We start from the raw sequence: 19,233 nt of genomic DNA on the forward strand, positions 1-19,233 counted from the left end.
CAATGACCACAGCAAAGTTTCTCCACCCCGCCTCAGAAATCGAGCTCTCATTTCTTTTTCATGTCTTTAAAATGCTGTTGGTTGTGCTTAAACATTCATGCGCACACACGAATGCACCACAGCGCAGACAAATCCATGATGCACACGCATGAGCAGAGAACACACACACACACACACACACACAAACAGAGACAAAGATTAAAGCTTTGCAGCCTCTAGCCACCCAAGGGGAACGTGACTGTATAAGATGAACATCGTATTTGATCTGTTCTTTTTCAGTCTGGGAGAAAAACCATCTAACACTTTTCTGAGTCAAGCCACACTTACTCATTCACATACTCACACACGCACCACAGTGCTTAGTTAGATATAGTGACACTTGCACTTTACACACTTGAAAATCATGCAGCCATGAGTCACTTTGCATAGGAAAACACGCATTGGAAATTGCGTGCATTAGATTTCCCTGAATACTGTCTCTGCCAAGCTGCAGCCATTGTCTGCACTGTGTATGCACTGTGTATGTAAAAGGATGGTAAACAGCAAAGAGCAAGACCTTTAATTCTGGTAATAAACCTTACAGGAGGTGGTGAGACGGACAAGGCCGGAGTCAGTCAATGGCATTGACTGACAGACCTTTCAGTCACTCAGCCTGAGGCAGACTTATTGCTCATTGACATTAGAAGGGCAGACACTACACACTAAGAACAGTCATTATAGAAAAGGCCAATAATGAACATTTTTCTGTACAACCTTCTGTGGTCACAAGCCACACACGTAAAAGAAGCAACATATTTTTTAGCTCGTACATTGTGGATTTAGCCATGAGGACATATTTTGTTTTGTTTTGCCATTATAGGTGGTATTTCTTTAGTAGAAAATAGTTCCAGGGAAAAGTGTTCACACCAACGTCTGCCTGAGTACCCAGAAGGACCTGGGCTTTGGTTGGGGGAGGACACATTGCTGTTGAATTTTTTAAATGTCATTTTTCAATTCTGTGAGCATCTCAAACAAAACACTATTCACCTCTGTTGTATTTGACCTGGCGCAGAGACAGACATGTCACTGCCCGGTCAAAGAAAATCAACACCTGTATACAATTACATGTATGTGAGAAAATGTGTTTCTTTGTAATTTGGGTGAAGTGACCCCTAAAGAAGAGGATGGCCCGATGTTTAGAGAGACAATCCACCAGTGTGTCAGCAAGATTTCCCCCTGATGTGTTCTTGAGCAGGACACTGTTCAGGGATGCTGCTCTGTAGTCTGCTCTCTAATCTCCCTGCAGGGGCGCGAGCTGGAGGAGAATTTCCAATAAGGCATAATAATGTTATTGTTGCATAATGGCGTACCGCTGTGTGTGAATTAGTTCCATCGCAGTGATTTCCACTCCATCCTTCAGGTGTGCCAGAGAAGCCAGAGATTGATGGCCTGACAAAGCCCGCCATGGAGGGAGACCACATCACTCTGACCTGCATCACTCAGGGCAGCAAGCCCGCCGCCGACCTGCGCTGGTTCAGGAATGAAAAGGAGATCAAAGGTATGTAACGCCTGTATCTGAATCTGCTTCAGACAGTAATCAAGGCTTTGAGGATGAGAGTTATGGTGGATGACAACACATTTTTAGGGGAAATTAGGATAAGATCAGATAAAACTAATGCCTGGTTATGTATACATAATGTGCTTTTGAAAAATCTAAGCTGTTCCTTGATTGGACCTGACTAGATAATATATTTCATAAAGATATAGATTAGATAATCACACTGTTCTATTAGCTCTATAAGGTCTATAAGTGTTCACTGATGTTTCTGAAGCCAAGTTCTAGCTTTCCGTTGGAATAAACTACTCAATTAGGCCATCTCCACTGTGCTGTCAGATACTAAAATGTATTGATTATCACACTTCAGCATGGCTCAGCCTGCTTCGTAATAAACAAACAGAGCTCAAATGTGCCAGAAAATACAAATTTGTGTTATAAAACGCTCAAATACAGAATGTCCGTTTCATAAAACCGGCTTCATGAAACTGCTGCAGCGGATGTCTCGACAGTGTGTTTCTGTTCCGAACAAGTTGTTTCTAATAGAGCAGATTCAGCATGTGTCCTCTGGCCTGAGACCGATACATTAACCTCCCTTGTTATCAGAGGGCCGTTCTAAACCACACTGACTGGACTACACACCTCATTTCAGCTCCTGCTCTGTTCTACTTGATGAACCATCCGCTTTGTAATTGTTTGAATGGGAGAGAGAGAGAGAGAGAGAGAGAGAGAGAGAGAGAGAGAGAGAGAAAGAGAGAGAGAATATTAAAGAAACGAGAGCCAGGGATATGAAATGATGAAATAAGGTTTTTGAGGAAGAGAGAAACAGATGCGGTTCTGTATCAAATAAACTGCAGAACCCAGTGGGACAGACCGTCGCAGATCAGCAGCACAGTTGCAGAACTTTTACCAAGGTTTCTATGCTGTTTCTCAGAGCAGATTAAAGCCAGATAACAAAATGTAAATCACCCTTTTTAAGTGACTGTGAGCGCAAACAAAGAGACAGGAATGACAATCACGGGTTTTTCCTTCTTTCTTTGTTAGAACTGTCGAAAAAAAAGAAAAAAAAAACAGCGCAGTTTTGGAAAAGAGACTGTCACAATCTTTGTTCAACCTAACAGATCACTGAACCTCAGTCGTGTGAATAACAAGCAGCCAGGTGTTGCACATCCTAAATTCCCAATTAAATGTAGTCAAATTTAAAGTAAAAGCGCATTTGGAATGCGAAACACACAGACACTTCACAGAGTTCATTTCCCTGCTTATACAAAGGATTAATAAACCACAAAAATCGTTTTTGCCAGAGCATGCATGATTTCTGCTTATTAACTTTGCATGTTAATGCTTTCTCCTTCTGCTGTTATGTCTTTTTTTTTTCTTCCCCTGGTATCAGCATTGACTAGATCTCTTTTGTATCTGGGGCACATTTATTCCTGTTCTTAATGTACAATATGTTTTACAATATTTTTTTATGTCAAGTGTTTTAAACACATTTCTACTACAATAAAGACACCTTAACAATCACCTGGTAACACCGGTGAACCAGCAAGCTAGCTGCTAATAATCTTCCTGTGCTTATTCTCATTAACACTGACAAAACCATGTTCTGCACATCCTTCATTAAAATTAAACAGAGTACTTGTTATTCTCTATAACCATTATCACACTTTTATGCCTGGCAATAATCTTTCACTTATTAAATTCTATGTTTATGAGTGGACCCCCAGGTCGCGTGTTGTTTGATTGTTTCAGGTTTTTTTCTACATTTTTGTAATGTAACTAATGTATTATAGTAGTTTGTCACTCCACTTTATATTTCGTCTTGTTTCCCCTCTGGGGGACATGAAAAAGAGTATACACTAATTAGCAGAGAGAGTATTTTTCCTTACAGGCTTATTGTGTCTCCACGGGTGATTATGGTTTCTCCCAGTGGCCTACTACTGAGAGAGGAGCTCCCTGTAAGGCAAATGGAAACATAGCCAGGACATAATGTTCTTTTAATTTACCACAGAAAGTTAACAGGTAGTCAGAGATACCCTTGGTGCTTTGGAGTGAAGGTAGTCTCAAGAGGATATGCCTTCTTATTAAGGTCAGATGCTATAATTCTCTCCTCAACTTGGCACACGACTATCTTTAATTTGGGCCTTGTGCAATTTTATATCAGTGCATTATTCACTGTGACAAGGTTGCAGTCATTTGCCTAGAAAGAACACGAATGGTGTGTTCAGGTTTGCCCTTATGTGTAAATGCATTCTGCAGTGCAACACTGTTGATCCTCATGATATAGGAAGCAGGTTTTTTTAAATTGCTCATGCAAAGACAGGAAACGGAGCGTCAGCATTGTGTGATCATTTGTCTCTTTTGAAAGGAAATCTTGGCAACATTGTCCCAGAACAGAAAGCAGAACTTTGAGACCTTATACAAATGTCAGATTAGAAGATTCTTGTCAGATCCGCTTTTGGACTCGTCAGGAATTTCGATCGGAGGTGATGTTTTCGGCCCTCGCTGAATTTCACCCAGAAGCTCTCTCAGCGTCTGCCATTACGCCCTTTCTACCCGAGCTTAAGCCCAGACAGCTCAGCTTGCTATCACGCATTAGGGTTTCCCAGGGTCCAGATAAGCAAGCAGATAAGTCCAAATCAATGCCGGTTTTCCACACAGTTTTAAGCAGATATCGTGGTATCTTTTCATTTAATTAACTAGTTGGGAGATGATAATGAATCTGTGTCATCGCGTTTATTCAGACTTCTCTCAGAACATCCTGTATGCTAAAACTCCGGATGGAGGAAACCAAATCTGTGAACTTTTACGGGAGTGTTTCCCTTAGGGGCTTACCTGGTCTCCACTGCCTTTTTATTACACCCTTTGAAATAATTTTTAAAAGGTTTGAAAGGTATCTGTAAATGCTGAAACGCCTGTTGGTCTCAAAGTTGAAGGAAACTGTGATCCCTTGATTAATACCCTGTCTTTCCTGACAAGTAGGTGTCTGTTTTTAATTAGCAACTCATTGCTCAGTGTGATGCGTTTGTCAGACGTATTCAGGACATGTTTGGTTCGGGAAAGAAAAAGTCTGTTCTCGAGCTCATGATTGACACATGCACATTTTCACATTCAGTTCTTCTTTGTCACACCATGAATGCGTTCCTGCCACTAATTGGTCCACTTTCTCATAGCAATAGGAAGGTGTGAATTATTATTGGGACACCACTCGGTCTGATTCGTTATATATGGCGGCAGTGGAGAGTTTATTTGTGTGTAAATGGACTTTGTATTGCATCTAAATGGGGAGATCAAAACCAACCCAGCGAGCCAGTCTCTGCTGCTCTGACTTTCTTCTTAAGACTGACTAAATAAATAAACATGAACATCGAGAGCGCCGCATGTTTATACACAATCCATGCATGCGTGTGTAGGTGTGTGCGAGTGCACTTGAAGTGTTCATCATCCTGACAGGATCGGGGTGTGTTCAATGTGAAAAGCCATCTGATTGTGGGTGACCATGCTGGGAATAAATGACAATTGTGACATATTGGTGTGGGATCTGGGGGAATAGAGAAGATTATATTACCAGCAGAGTCACTGGAGCAGTCCATCACCCATTCGCATGCAGTTAACGGACACCCTATGCTAAGTGTGTGGGTGTGTATCAGCGTATATGTGTGGGTCTATGTGAGCAAAACAGACAGATGGAGCAGACAGCCCACATGTAAGGACATAAGCTTGTGTGTGTGGAGCAGAATCCAATATTCTTATTTCTCAGTGTCTTTGTCCCTCAGATCCCTTCAGTCCCCACCCAGTAATGATATATTTCTATCTCAGTTACACACCGTAACCCAGAGAGACCTCTGCCAATATCACCACATGTAGCACTTGTTTACACACCACTGAACCAGAGGGAGCTGTGTGGAGACCAAGCAAGGCAGAGATGAAATGAATATTTATTTCAAATAAGGGTGGGGATGTTCGCTATCAGACTCGTATTATCATACTCTCTGACCTAAACTGTAGGGGTTATTGCTTCATCGTGTTACAGGATAACTCTATTCCAAGGGGGTTTAAGGGAGAAAAAAAAAAAAAAAAAAAACACAAAGATTTGATTCAAATATGCTTGCGGTCACATACCTAGTCTGTTGTCAAAGTTGTTAGTCAAGGACAAGAAACTATTACTGCAGACATACCCCGCACTATTTTAGGTCGTTGTCTGCTGACTTTTCAGTGCGCTATCGCCCAAGTCTGCCTGTTCGCTGAAGAGCCGAACAGTGACTGAACAACCTTTTGAAATAGCGCCGGCTATTTCTTCATTTATGGGTAATTGTCCTTGACTGTTGTGAGTGAGAACAGAATAAGGTGGCCATCATTATTCTAAGGTTTGCTCTGGAAAGAGCTATTGAGCAAAGCAAATAGGCAATAGCTCCTGGAGCTTATTTCAGAGAGGATGACGCCGAGGAGGATGAGACCTCTAGCGGCATTGTGAACAATAAAATAAGAATTAACTTCAGGAATTTAAAGAAGTTTTCCACTTACAAGAAAATACATTTTTAGTCATTTCTGCAGCATTAGACAACCCCGCACACTGCCTAAAAAGTCTGCGCTTGGACTACATTTATACTATCCAGCTCCCTGGGGTGGAGTGGATCAATGGCCATTAAAGATGTAATTTCAAGATGGCTCCTGCAAGTCACAGTGGCATGAATAAAAGATGCACACACAAAATGCATATTCACCTTCTCTATCCTGCATACACGTCCATGTGTAGCACAAGCACAAAAGCACACATCATGCACAAGCATATGCCTGAAATGAGATATGTGGAAATCAGTTAGATTGGTATCTAATCTGGCGCTGGATGCAGCTCTCTGGTTTTATGCATCTTTTTGTTGCATCGTAACTTGAAGTTGCATCAGTATTTGTCTTCAGCTACAAGATGGCTGGAACGAGGAGCCGAAATATCTTGAGCACCAATATCTCTTCCTCTTCTTTCTTTCTGTCTTTGAACTTGTATTCCCTTGATTAAATATGCCGAAAGCAGAGGTGTAGCAAACTTATCCTCTGTCTCTGGCATCATCAGAGTGTGTGATCAGGTTAACAGACTTAGACTCTGCGCACTGTGTCGAAAGAAGAGGAGGTCAGATTTCTACACCCACTGTCTATGCCCATTAAGAGCAACATCCTGGAGGTGGAGCACCTGTCCAGTTTGAAATGCCAAGGCACCAAGACAGTCCAGACCTCTCCTTCTGAGGGCAAGCGAAAAACCGTCTTCACAGGTACTTCTGAGCTATGAATGCTCAGGGAGTTTCATGTCAGAAAGGACATTATGATACACAGGACTGCCAGGCACTGATAGAAACTCTCCTAACATTTAATAGTGCTCCCTGGTCGTAGTCACCCGTCAGTTAGGCGCAGAGTCGGGCTGGTAAGACAGGTCAGACAGGGGAGGATGCTCACAGGCTGCCAACAGGCCCAGCTCCCTGAACACTGTAGCCAGAAAAAAGTGCGAAGATGAAGGAAGGCACAATATATCATCTCCACACCTCACTGGAGCTGGAGCCTGCTGTGTATTAGTGCTCCTGTTTTAAAGTTTAGTCATACCCATTGCTGTGCAGCTCAGCTGAGAGGCAAAAGAAAGCATGCAGATTAGGTACTTATCTGACATGTTTTTTTCTGCCCGCATTGTCAATTTTAGTGTATTTCAATCAGTGTTTGGTGCTACTACTATGTATTTTGATTATCGTCACCCTCACCCACAGACCATTTTACATTGTTCTCACTTGAGCAAATTGTTTTAAATCTCAGATGGGATGCAGTTCAGGGTATGTTGAGTCTGCCAGGATTAATCAGCTCTGTTGCTGGTGTTGATGATTCCTTCTCCGACCCCAACAGTCCTCCGCTGTCTTTCTTGTCTGCTCCTTCATCTTCTTTTCTTGTGTCGTCCCTCTCTCCTATGAAATAGCACAAAAAGGGTCAGATTCTTACAGTTTAACGGCTGTCATTTCCATTTCTAATCCTCCAAGGCGCTGTCTTGGCTCACACCAATGATGCAGAGCTCTGAGCACCCACCCACTGAACAGTGTGCTGCAGTTACAGCCAAATGCTGCCAGGCTTTTTGTTAAGGAGAGGTATTACAGGTGAATATGGTAGAATGGGGTCTATTTTTCCTATTTGAAAAAGAAATACACAGTTTGAAAGACCTTTTTTTGCACAGTTTAAATTTCCCAACAATTTTTATGTAAATCATGCAAATTGTGTAAAAATGTACAGATTCATACCTTTGTAAATGTGCACCAGCATCTGTTTCTAGCTGTTTAGTTGCTTTAAATAAACATTTTGTTTGTAAGCTAGTAAGCAGAAAACAAACCTTAAATAAGTTGTTCCTATTTGTCCTTTCCTGCCTGTGCTAACATCTCTTGTGACTCACATATGCATCTCAGAAAAACTGTGGCAAGCTGTTATGTTTTCCAGCTCTTTCATTCGGTAGGTTTCGACCATGTCCAAATCATCCCAAAAAAAAATGCTGCACTGCACTCAGAAAGAAAAGAAATTCTGTCAACGCAAACAGCAATTTATCTACAAGAAGACTGAGAAACATCTGTGCAATAGAGAGCCAAGAGATGTGGTAACACTATATTGTGTGAGGGCAGCGTTAACCAATACATGTGAGGCTGCTGCTGGCTGCATTTTTTTTCTGCTTTGCACTTGAGTATGTACATCTGAATGTGATATACAGTAATATAGGTTTTCTGATACTGATTTTAGTGTTTTATTCTGAATCCCACTGCAAAAAAAAAGAGCACTTGTCCCCACTCTAGACCACCATCACCATTAACCAGTTGCTTAGTAGCCTGCATATTCGTAGCATATTGGCTCTTTAATGGCCTAGTTGGAGACTATTCTCATGTAGCATAAGATTAGTATTAATATGCATGCTAATAAGCAGCTACTTAATGGTCAATATGTCAACCTTTTTTTCTTTTTTTTGAGTCATCAACAGTAGCTGAACCTCATCGCCATCTTTGCTCACTCAAACCAGTGAAGAAGACAGTTGCATGATTTTGGAGAGCATGACTTCAGACATCCTTCCAGCAATCCTGGCTGTTTATTTTGCGATACATTATGCACCATGAAAGCCAACAACATGTGAAGTTGCCAGTAGCAGCTCAAAGTAACTCAGCAGCTGCTATGTAACATGTTTTTTTTTTCCAACATTTTTAATCAGCTCCAACAGTAGCCCCCCAAAAATCAGCATGTGTGGCATGAGACTGGCCAGATGAGTTTTTTGATTGACAAGCCTGAGCTTTAATGGCAGCTCGATGTCAGCTGCTCCTTTCAGTTGCACTTAAACTGTGATAAGATATTTATAGACCAATTATACCTACTCTCACCCACACACATGCATGCATACACACACATACTCTTGTGCACACACACACAGCAGTGCAGAAGTGGATGCAGATTGGTACACTTTAACAGCAGGGTATTACTTGCTGTTAGACAACTGTTATTATGTCCTCAAAGTGGATCTTAGAAGCCTTTGGACCAAATAATGACATTAATGAACTCGAACTTTGGGGGAGCAAGGCGGTTTTTGTAGTACTCTTATCCTGAATCATGCAGAAGCAATCACAGTTCCTTCAAATCGCCATGAGACAAGAATCTAAATGGGTCTAGACATTTAAAATACACTGCAGAAAGTGAGTTTCTTGATCTCAAACTAACTTCGAAAAGAAATCTTCAAAATCTGTTTTGCTGAAAGCGAACCTACAATAATAAATAGTTGTTACAAGAGCATCACTGAGTGCCTGTCACGCTGATTGAAGTACTTAAATTCTGGTCTTGAAGAGCATAACATATGAGCACAATCAAACTGCACAATTCAGGTTGATTCATTCAGTTTTTTCCGACAAACGATTACAATATTTTGAATTGACGTATTCAAAAAACAAAATCACTGTACATTCTAATCCTTTTTGTTAAATTTGTGCTGAGACAATAATATAGAAAAAATTAGGAATGATTTTCCAGTCAGTGCATTAATTGAATCCTTATTTGTTTAGCTGTTGGGAGAAGTGACTGAGCTGTCAATCAAAGTTAAGGTGAACAGCTATGACTCTTTTCATCATGTCAGCTGAATCATCAGGGTTTGATGAAAGCATCAGTTAAAGTGATTACCTATTAACTTCAATGGTGTGGTGGATGGTATATGCACATAGCTCCCTCATTCAGTAGTGAGCTGCAAGCATTTTTTTTTCCTAGGATGGCAAAAGTATGACCTTCCCTATTCTGCAACTGACTGGCTGGCACTCATTGCCTCTGTTAACTGGGTTGATAGGTTTATGCATGAGGGGTGGGTAAGATAAGAAGCCAATTAGAGGCAGAGCAAGGTGAGCAATTGTATATTTCCTTCATCCTACTTGCCCTGTCAGTTTACCTCAAATATTAAGGCAATAAAATATGCCCTTTGGAATGTTTAATAATGAAATTAATTTGAAAGATTAAGCAAACAAATCAGAAACAGAAATTTGCTGTCAGAATAACAAACCTTGCAATGCTACATTGGTGCATTGGGCATAAATCTTAGGGCTGCAGATGCAAGAAGAAACACACGTTTAACTGATGGAGAGACAAAGAGGCAGGGAGAAGCAGTCTATGAGGACGTGGAATAACTAATAGAAATGGAAGGAGAATGCTTGCAACTGCTAAAGCACGCCATGATATTAGATATTCAGTGTCCTCTCTCTCCAGCCATCCACTCTTCTTCCCTTGCCTTTGTCTCCTGCAATTTCTTCTTTGTGAAGAACTACATCCATTTTCCCTCTCTCCTGTTGTCTGGATGGATGTTGCTAACACTGCAGACCTGTCAGTCATTCATCTCTAGGGGAGGTGGGCTCACTGCCTCAGTTGGGGGAAGTGACTGAGCAGAATAGTTGATTGGCAGAATTGAGAGAGAGAGGAGACAGTGGGGTGGAATACTTAGAAAGTGGAGCAGATGAGCGCAGAGGAGAGAAGGATATGGAGCGTAAACAGTCTCTTTAGGAGATACAAACAAAGGCGGCCAGCATGAGAGAGACAGACTGTACATACACTGATGCTTTTTTGAATTTTCTATGATGAGAAAATAAAGGGGACACGATTTTACAAAGCAGGGCAACACCTGAATGCAGAGATAAGCCTGGGCAGCTGAAAACAGTATAATAGTGATTTTTTTTCCCTCTTTTGAAAGAAAAAAAACCTTGTAGGAGTGTGGATGAACTGGCTTGATATGATTTAAAATACTGGCTGCTGGCACGATGCGAGCAGACCAGCCGCCACCCCCCCCCCCCCCCCCCCCCCCCAAAGGACTGTATTAAAAATACCTGCTCGGAGGTGGATATGTATAAGCAATTAAGTTGTGAAACAGCTAGGGTTAGATAAAGGCAAATCTAGCAGTGCTAAGTTGGCACTGCTGGCTTGAAATTGTGGTCTGGAAGAGGATGGTCATTTGTATTACATAACGCCTACAGTACTTAACAGTTTCTGAATTTAGGAGAACATTCGTGTCATGTGTGTAGGCTGAGGCTTCGTCCTAAATTGACAGATATCTTCAAATATCGTCTGCTACCTCAACACAGCCACAGTTCTTGAATTATTTATGTACAAATTTGTGCAGGAATCACTACAGAGGACTCTGAAGTTTATATACTTCTTCATATACGTATAATTAGTGGCTGGCTAATATGTTTTTAAGGAATTATGCTTTGCATTAGCTTAATCTAGAAATGTTGTTAAACTTGCATTTCTCTGATGCTGAACATATGTTTACTACAGTCTGGACCTGAACCCTGGATTTTGGTGTCATAGTATTGCACTAGTACTGCGGCTGCCATCCACTCATAAGCACCTGCTTGTAACTCCAGCGCAGTACATACAATGTAGTGTTTCATTCGGTCGAACGAATGCTGACTGTGAACTTAATCCAGGCAGCAATTGCATTTGTCAGCAGAATGTAATTATGAATGCAAATTAGTTGTATATAAACATTTCTAGGAGAAAGGGTTGCTCTAGAGTGTAATTCTTTCTTCAGTTTTATTTTTACACGCTGGTGAAAACAACTAGGAAAGTGTTGAATCAATAAGGTATGCGGAGAGAATCTCAGTTTAGTGCTGTTTGTGTCATTCAGTATGACGCTGAAACTCATCTGGACAGTGCACAGGACAATGTGACCAAGTACAGAGCGTCGAGCTTAAGGACAGTTTGATGGGGACAGAGGGAGTCAGTGTTGTGGGAGTCAACTCCGTGACCTTCTACTTAGAGGGGCCTCTCTACCTACGAGGCATCACTGCTTTCAGGGATGATGATTTATTATGAGCCAATAAGATTTCAAGGACACTGATGTGGTGGTCAAAGATTGGTGCCATGAGGGCTGGTCATGAAACTTTAATCAAACACATTTGGCTTATCTAAGGCCTTTATCATTGGGGAGGCAAATGAAGCAAAAAAGTGGAATGATGCAATCAAGGAGCAAGCCAAATTTCAGGACATCATGTAGATAATTTGAGGAAGCTGGGTTGGAGGAGCTCTCTAATGCCCTGGCAATGACTGGGGTGTTGAATGGCACGGAAAGGTGGATCAGCTGTTTGGTTGGGATTACAAGGCAGGTGTTGTTGGGACAGCGCAGAAAGCAGGTTGTACAGATGGGGAGGACTGCGCATAATGACACTTTGCAACAAGGATGGTTGAAGTTATTGCCAAACATCTGATTGGCCCTGGGGATGTTTTTGCCCAAATGAGGCTGGAAATGGTTGCAGGATTGGAGGGAGAGGTAGAAGTGAAGTGCTGTTTGGTGAGATTTAGATTTTGCGTGGGAGTAGTTAAACCCAGGAAGCCACAGGCAGAGATGCTAGGTGAGCTTGGAGGTGGTTAAAAAGGCCCACAGTGTAAATCCAAATATTACATTCAAAGAGAGAGGAGGCAGGTGGGTTTTGTTATAGCTCTGACCTCAGTTGGACTTGTACTGTAGAGGTGTTGGAGCAGCACGCACGGAGTACGATGTGAGCTGAACGTTTTAGCTCATTTGATGATTTTATTTGTGTGACTGTTCTTTTGTGTAAAACCTTTTTCATTGCAGAATTCTCACAGGAAAGATGGTATGCATAATTCCCCGAAAATGCCCAAGAACTATGATGAAGATACTGTATAACCTGGTTTCCAAATAAGTTTTTAGTCATGGATTCAGCTGAGCACCAGATGGTGTTTGGTGCTCACCCCATACATAGCTTAATAAATGTAATCTTCCTCGCTGTCCTCTGTGTGTCCCTCACCTGTCTTCCACTTCAGTTTCAAGCATGATAAATGATGAAGATGGCCCCAAAAATTCAACAGACTACAACTTATCTCCTCAATGTTCTGCACTATTTTTGTTCCCCAACATTCAGTCCTACAATAAAGCAAAATTTTTGCAGAAAAACCTTCTTTTCCTTTGTTCTTCATTCAAGTTGTTTTACCTTTTAGCAAGTGAGTGACTAGACTTTCAGTCAAAATCTGTTTTGACTACTGGATGTGGATGCAAATGACATATCTTTCACCACATTTCGGCAAGCTCATGGATAGCCTCAAGCCATGGCACATGTTGGAGCCACTTCTCAGAGTAAAGTCTTTTCTTCTGCTTCGGTTTGGGTTGGCATTTTTTGGGAAGTAGCTGCTTAATGTCTGCTGTTTTTGGGGTATTTGTCACAGTAGATTGCTTGTTGACAAAAAACTTTTGTAGATGTGTATTGATAACCATTTAAAATTGCTGCTTGCTATGTAAAATTGCATTTTGACACAACAGGTGTTACAAATTTCACATCTTTGCTGCACAATGCATACCTGCACAACAACAATGTGCACCCCTGTTTATCACCAGTACTTGGCTTTGTTTATGAAGCAGGACTTAACCGAACTATGAACCACAGGGGCACCGCGTTGGTGTGTGGCCGTCACGCTTTGCAAGATAAATGTGCTGCATCTGTGACAGTATGCAACTCTCTCCAAAGGTGCCAAAGAGGTGAATGCAAGCGGGAAGACATTTACAGTGCGGAGCTCTCTGCAGCTGCACGTGGACAGAAATGATGATGGAGTGGCCTACACCTGCAAAGTGGACCATGTGGCGCTTACACAGACACCACAGCAGGCCACTGAAGTACTGGAGGTCCACTGTGAGTGTACACACAGACATGAACACACTCAAACACACACATGGAGTGTACACATGGACATTAGGGAAAAGGAAAAACATGAAGAGGGGGGAACTAAATCGCCTTTATTAAGAGCGTTTTCACAGTGCAGAAACCTGTTGGCATTCAACCTATTAAGACCCACATTCGTTACAGTGTTTGAAGTCCAATTATTTCAGACTTTTTCATTCTTACTTTTCATTTAAAGCACATGTGTTTCCATCCCTCAATATCTGGTATAGCTGGTATGGGTGGAAATATAATACTCTAGCATCCATGGAAATCTCCATGTACTTCATTTGAATCATTATAATATTCTTAGAATGAAACATAATAAATCAAAGTTAAGTTATAAGTCACAAGGTCATGAGGTGGTAGCATAAATAATTATTTCTCTGTTAGATTTAGAAAGTTTGTTTTTTAAGAGTAAAAGCCAAACTATTTTTGTGTCATGCCTTTTTGCCATTTGATTTTGAATCTTGATAAAAATGTATTCCATGTCGACTACCCTCACTTCGAGCCCTCTCTGTCTGTCCTAGATGCTCCTCGTGTGGAGATCATCCACTCCCTCGCAGTCCCTCAGGAGGGTCAGTACTTAAAGCTGGAGTGTGTGTCCAAAGGGAACCCTTCGTAAGTCACTCAAATTCTGCATTAGTTGATGTCAGCCTTTTAAGTAGTGCTTCAGACAGGTACATGTGGCATGCCTTGTTTCTCTTTCACATCCTCTAACCTCACAGGCCGGATCCTGTGATGTGGACAAAGGACGGGGGTGAACTTCCTGACCTGGACAGGATGATTGTAGAGGGGAGGGAGCTCACCTTCACTTCACTCAACAAGACAGACAATGGCACCTATCGCTGCGAAGCCAGCAACCACCTAGGGACCAGCAGTGCTGAATATGTACTCTACGTCTATGGTGAGTTCAGAGGAAAGGCTGCTATGTGGGTAATCGTGTTTGTTGTCATCACTTGCAAAGGAACAGAGAGAAATCTTCATCAGTTATTCATTTGACACCACTGATAGATGAAGGACATGTAAAAGGAGCACAGCTGCAAGAGGACGCCTTGGACTCCAATAATGTTATCTATAAATAGTGGAGAGTATGAATCTCACAGGCACAAGCACCAAACTCCATTGTAAAAACCAAGATTATAATACTTCCTGATCTGCATATTGTATCACTGTTAAGAGTGATTAGTGGTGCCATCTCTCACGGGTGAATAAGGGCCTCAGGTGACACAAATGCCACCAACGCCTTTCTTTAAATAAACCTGCGTCCCAGATCCTCCGCACACACAAATTCACACACACCAGGAGGGAAATGCGTGAGGGAGGCAGAATTTAGTGCTGCGTTGTCAGGAATATCACGAGGAAGGATAAGTAATTCCTAGTAACGCTAGAGGAGGTGGAGGATAAAGGGACTCAGTGTGAGGGAAAACAGATAGCTCATCCTTTTCTCCACTGCCATTTGTCTCTTGGCAGTAAGTAATCACGGTTAAAAAAAGGAGCAGAGCAGTGACACATCTCTATTCCTTCTGTTTTAGGAACTTAGGTCATGTGTGATGAGGGACAAAAAGCCAGTGTTTGGTCAGAGAGACCATACAGCTGGAGGCAAGGCAGAATTTCTCAAAGTGGATCCATAAAATATGACATTATTATCATTGCATGTATCTATGGGGTGATTCAATTGCTCTCGCATTTAAAAGTAGATCTAACCTGATAAAAACATGAAAGAATAAATCTCTCAGGTGCCAATGGCTATGTTTGCCAGAGCTGGAGTGATTTCTAGTATGTTCTTGACTGTCCTCGATGGGTGTACAGGAATAACCAGATGTGGACCTGATGAAGGATTCAAGGTTACTATCAATAGTTCATGAAGTACTTTCTGCTGGTTGTAGCCAAGGCCACAGCAACCTTGAAAACCTTATCAATGAGGAATGTTAAAACATTTAAATGCTACAAATGCTAAACAACATAATAAATGGCAGCTCGGAGGAGAAGCATATAAAACCATGAAGTTACCTTTGATTATTTGATGAGACTGTATACTCTGTGTCACTCACTTTTATGAACTCATGCTATAATTCTTTTACATTTAATAAATCTGGAAACTTTACTATAAGAACCATTTTATACTTGCAACAGCTGCATAGCTGCAAGGATCCCTGCAACGTAAATGTTGGTATCTGGCCATGTCGGCAAGGATTGCATGTGTCGTACAAACAAGTGTAAACATGTCCGTGTGTGCAGACACCCAATGCAGCAAGAAGCACATACAGTCAATAGATGCGGTTTTATTTATACCATTGGCTCTCTGCATGGAAGTGTTAACACATCCAGTGGCGCAGTAATAAATTTTGCAGCCACGTGGATGCTGAAAGTATATGAGTTGGAACAGAACCATGTCTGAGTGATGTAAGATGGAAAGTTTGTATGCTAGGCATTGTGGCCTGTTGATTTCAACCATATTTACAAAAAAAAGCAGGGAGGCTGTGTAGAACATAAATAAATGTAATCATTTGCAAATGAACACTGTTTAATAATATCCTTTATACAATCATGTGTTCACAAAGTGGTGAACCTCGCTCCATCCTTGCTTGTGAACAACTGAGCCTTTTGAGGATGCCCCTCATGATACTATCACAACATATATTTACTAAAATCAATGAAGTCGATGAGGTAAAACATTAAATATATTGTCTTAGAACTGTTATATATGTCAAAAAAAGATTAGAAAATTATCACATTATGTTTTATTTATGTTTTGCACAGTGTCCTAACTGTTTTTGGAATCGGGCTTGTTCAGAACAGAAATAAGACATAAAGGTTATTTATTTCTCCAACAAGAGGCTCTCAGAAGGATCCTGACTTAAGCCATGTCGTTACAGAAATGACGGCAAGGACAGTCAAGTGCTTTAATAGATCCATGTTTCAAAATAAGATTGTAAATGTCATATAAAAATAATCTCATCTTCTAAATGAAAGGTATTTTAATGGCTTACAGCTTGATCTTGAGCTAGCAGTGCTGAGTAGTGTGTGATGGGCAAAATTAAAATGGGTAAAATCAAGGTAAGGACAAGGTAAAATCCCAATGTTATGCCACTCAAAAATGACTTCTCCTAATTTTTGCTGTTTGTGAAGGCTGAGATGTGAAGTTCACCACAGGTTAGCAGGGACAGACAGACCCCCGAATTACCATCATATTGATTAAGATCACTGAATGTGAAAGAGAAATAATGTAGTTATCTCCTTTAATAATTTCTTGGTCCACTCCAGTAGGTTTATCAGAGCCCTTTATTTCAAGTTTCATCACGTATTTCTGAGATTTTACACTTCCCTTGCTAATTGCCTCACATGCCGTGGAGCCTGTGTGCATCCAGCAATTCCTTCAAATGCCAGCTGAATGTAATAACAAGAATAACCAATGCACTTAATGACAGTGATGTTATTAAACTGAAAAATTCTACACCACCAAAAAGGCAATTGGGTATGGGCAGGTCAAAGAGTCCTATCCAGATTCATTATGTGTTCTTTTGAAATGGCACCCAGTCTGTTCCCACCCTTCATTAGTGATTAGCACACCTTTTAGCCTTTTACAATTGCCGCCATAATTCTTGGAAAATACCTTTTTAATGGTTTCCCCTCCAACGAGGAGACGTTTCCTCTCTTCCCTCTCTCCTGAAGACATGTACTTAGCTACTTAGTGATTCACTCTAAGGCTGAAATGTCACAGAGACACACAGGACAGTTGGCCCTGAGAAAGAGTACCAAAGCCAATTAAAAGCCTCTAGCTCACCATGAAAACCAGAGTGTCAAAAGCATAAAAGCCAAGGTGGTAGTGTAACCTCATTAACTTTGTCACACAATGTTTCAGTCCCATTTTTCCTGTTGCTTTAACATGTGATAGTGAGAAACACTGTCTTGGATGGGGTTCTGTTACCATTTTCCGTTAGTGAGGAGTCAAAAACAGAGCATGGTGATAACAGGTTTGCTACCTTTTCCTTTACTCATCCTCGCAAATTTGGATAATTGGCACAGATCATTTGTCAAATTACTTTCCTCATTTCGTTTTATCCCACTTTCTTCCCTTTCATATGTTGAGAGGTTCCAAGTGCAGGATCTATCTTCACAGACATCAGGCAACATTAGCAGATTCAAGGTTAATCCTGTTCTCTTGCTGCAGAAATGACCCTCATTTTCAAAGACAGAACATATTAAATTATAATGACTAGGAAAATATAGAGGATTGGGACTCTAACGTAACATGAATATCTCAACTCTCAACTTTTTTTCCATTACCATTACACTTTAAGTACATATTGCATCACTCTTGTTCAGATTCTGCGCTTTGCCGAAGATATACCCACAGGCTACTCCCACCCATGCGGAAAATGTCAAAGTCTACTCCTATCTTTTCTTTGATTAACATGTTTTATTCATGTTTGTAGCCCTCATGCTCTATACACTATAGGCTAAACAGTTATGACATGAAAGTATGTATGAGACTTGAGCTGATTAATACTGTTTGTCTTTTCAAATTTGAGTCATGTGTACAGTGACCCAAAGGGAATCATTAAAAGTCAATCATATGAGAGGCTTAAACTCAGCAGCTGCGCAGTTCTGCGGTCGTTTAAGCTTCATGAACTACAGAGCTAAACATTTAGTCACACGGTAAAAATATATTTCAGTGATCCGCAAAATGCTCCTCTCTGAATTAGTGAGAAAACCTTGCTGACCCACTAAAAAGATCAGCCATGTTCTAATTGATGTATCTTGTGTATTGCATCACTTTGCATCAACAGTAATTCACAACTGCCTTTGAGAAAGTTTCGACGTGATTATGCTTTGAATTGTGTCATAATTTTACCCTTTTTTGTTCCCATCACTTTATAATATTTTGCCTTGGACCAGTTTGTGTTGCTCTTTTGAAGTGTCTAACTGCCCCCATGTGAATTCATTTTTTGTTGTTGTTGTTGTTGTTGTTGTTGTTGTATTGTTTTTGTGTATATGTGTCTGTCTGTCCCCTCCACCAGACGCCCCCACAACCCTGCCTCCATCCACCACTCCCCCCCTACATCCCATCCCTCCAGATCCTACTGCTCTATTAGGCACCCACGCCTCAGACCCCACAGTCACTGGCAACAGAGGTACAGTACCACCCCACGCATCTCCACAACCCCCTCAGCATGCTACTGTGTATTCCCACTTCCCTCTTACTTCCCACTGTCCTATTACTTCTCTCTTAGCTACTTCACCACCTCAAGTGTCAGTGCTCCTGAGACATGGAGACACCAAGAACTGGAAATATATCATACTGCCCGGAACAAAAATTCCTTGCTGTCTTCTTATACTGTCTGATTCTCTTTTTACCCTTTTTGGACTGTAAACATCAACTCTGTGTCTTTTCGATGGACAATGACAAACTGTACACGTCCATTTAAATGAAGTTGTGCTTTTACATTAAGGTCCTTATTCAGATCTCCTAAGTCTCTAAGACACTCCAAGTCATTG

At 41.2% G+C, this 19,233-nt stretch overlaps 1 protein-coding gene across 4 annotated transcripts in view; it reads left to right on the forward strand.

Moving 5' to 3' along the window:
- Positions 1–19,233, forward strand: part of cadm2a (cell adhesion molecule 2a) — a 201,570-nt gene that overhangs the window by 162,402 nt on the left and 19,935 nt on the right. For 2 of the 4 annotated variants that reach the window (XM_070983711.1, XM_070983712.1), the window contains 5 exons: positions 1,400–1,537; positions 13,543–13,704; positions 14,262–14,352; positions 14,460–14,638; positions 18,756–18,869. In XM_070983711.1, the coding sequence (XP_070839812.1) occupies positions 1,400–1,537; positions 13,543–13,704; positions 14,262–14,352; positions 14,460–14,638; positions 18,756–18,869 (684 nt within the window). The remainder of the gene's footprint in view (positions 1–1,399; positions 1,538–13,542; positions 13,705–14,261; positions 14,353–14,459; positions 14,639–18,755; positions 18,870–19,233) is intronic. The other 2 variants (XM_070983713.1, XM_070983714.1) reach the window with 1 other exon arrangement.

This window comes from Chaetodon trifascialis, chromosome 16, assembly GCF_039877785.1.
Source record: "Chaetodon trifascialis isolate fChaTrf1 chromosome 16, fChaTrf1.hap1, whole genome shotgun sequence".
Taxonomy (NCBI): Eukaryota; Metazoa; Chordata; class Actinopteri; order Chaetodontiformes; family Chaetodontidae; genus Chaetodon; species Chaetodon trifascialis.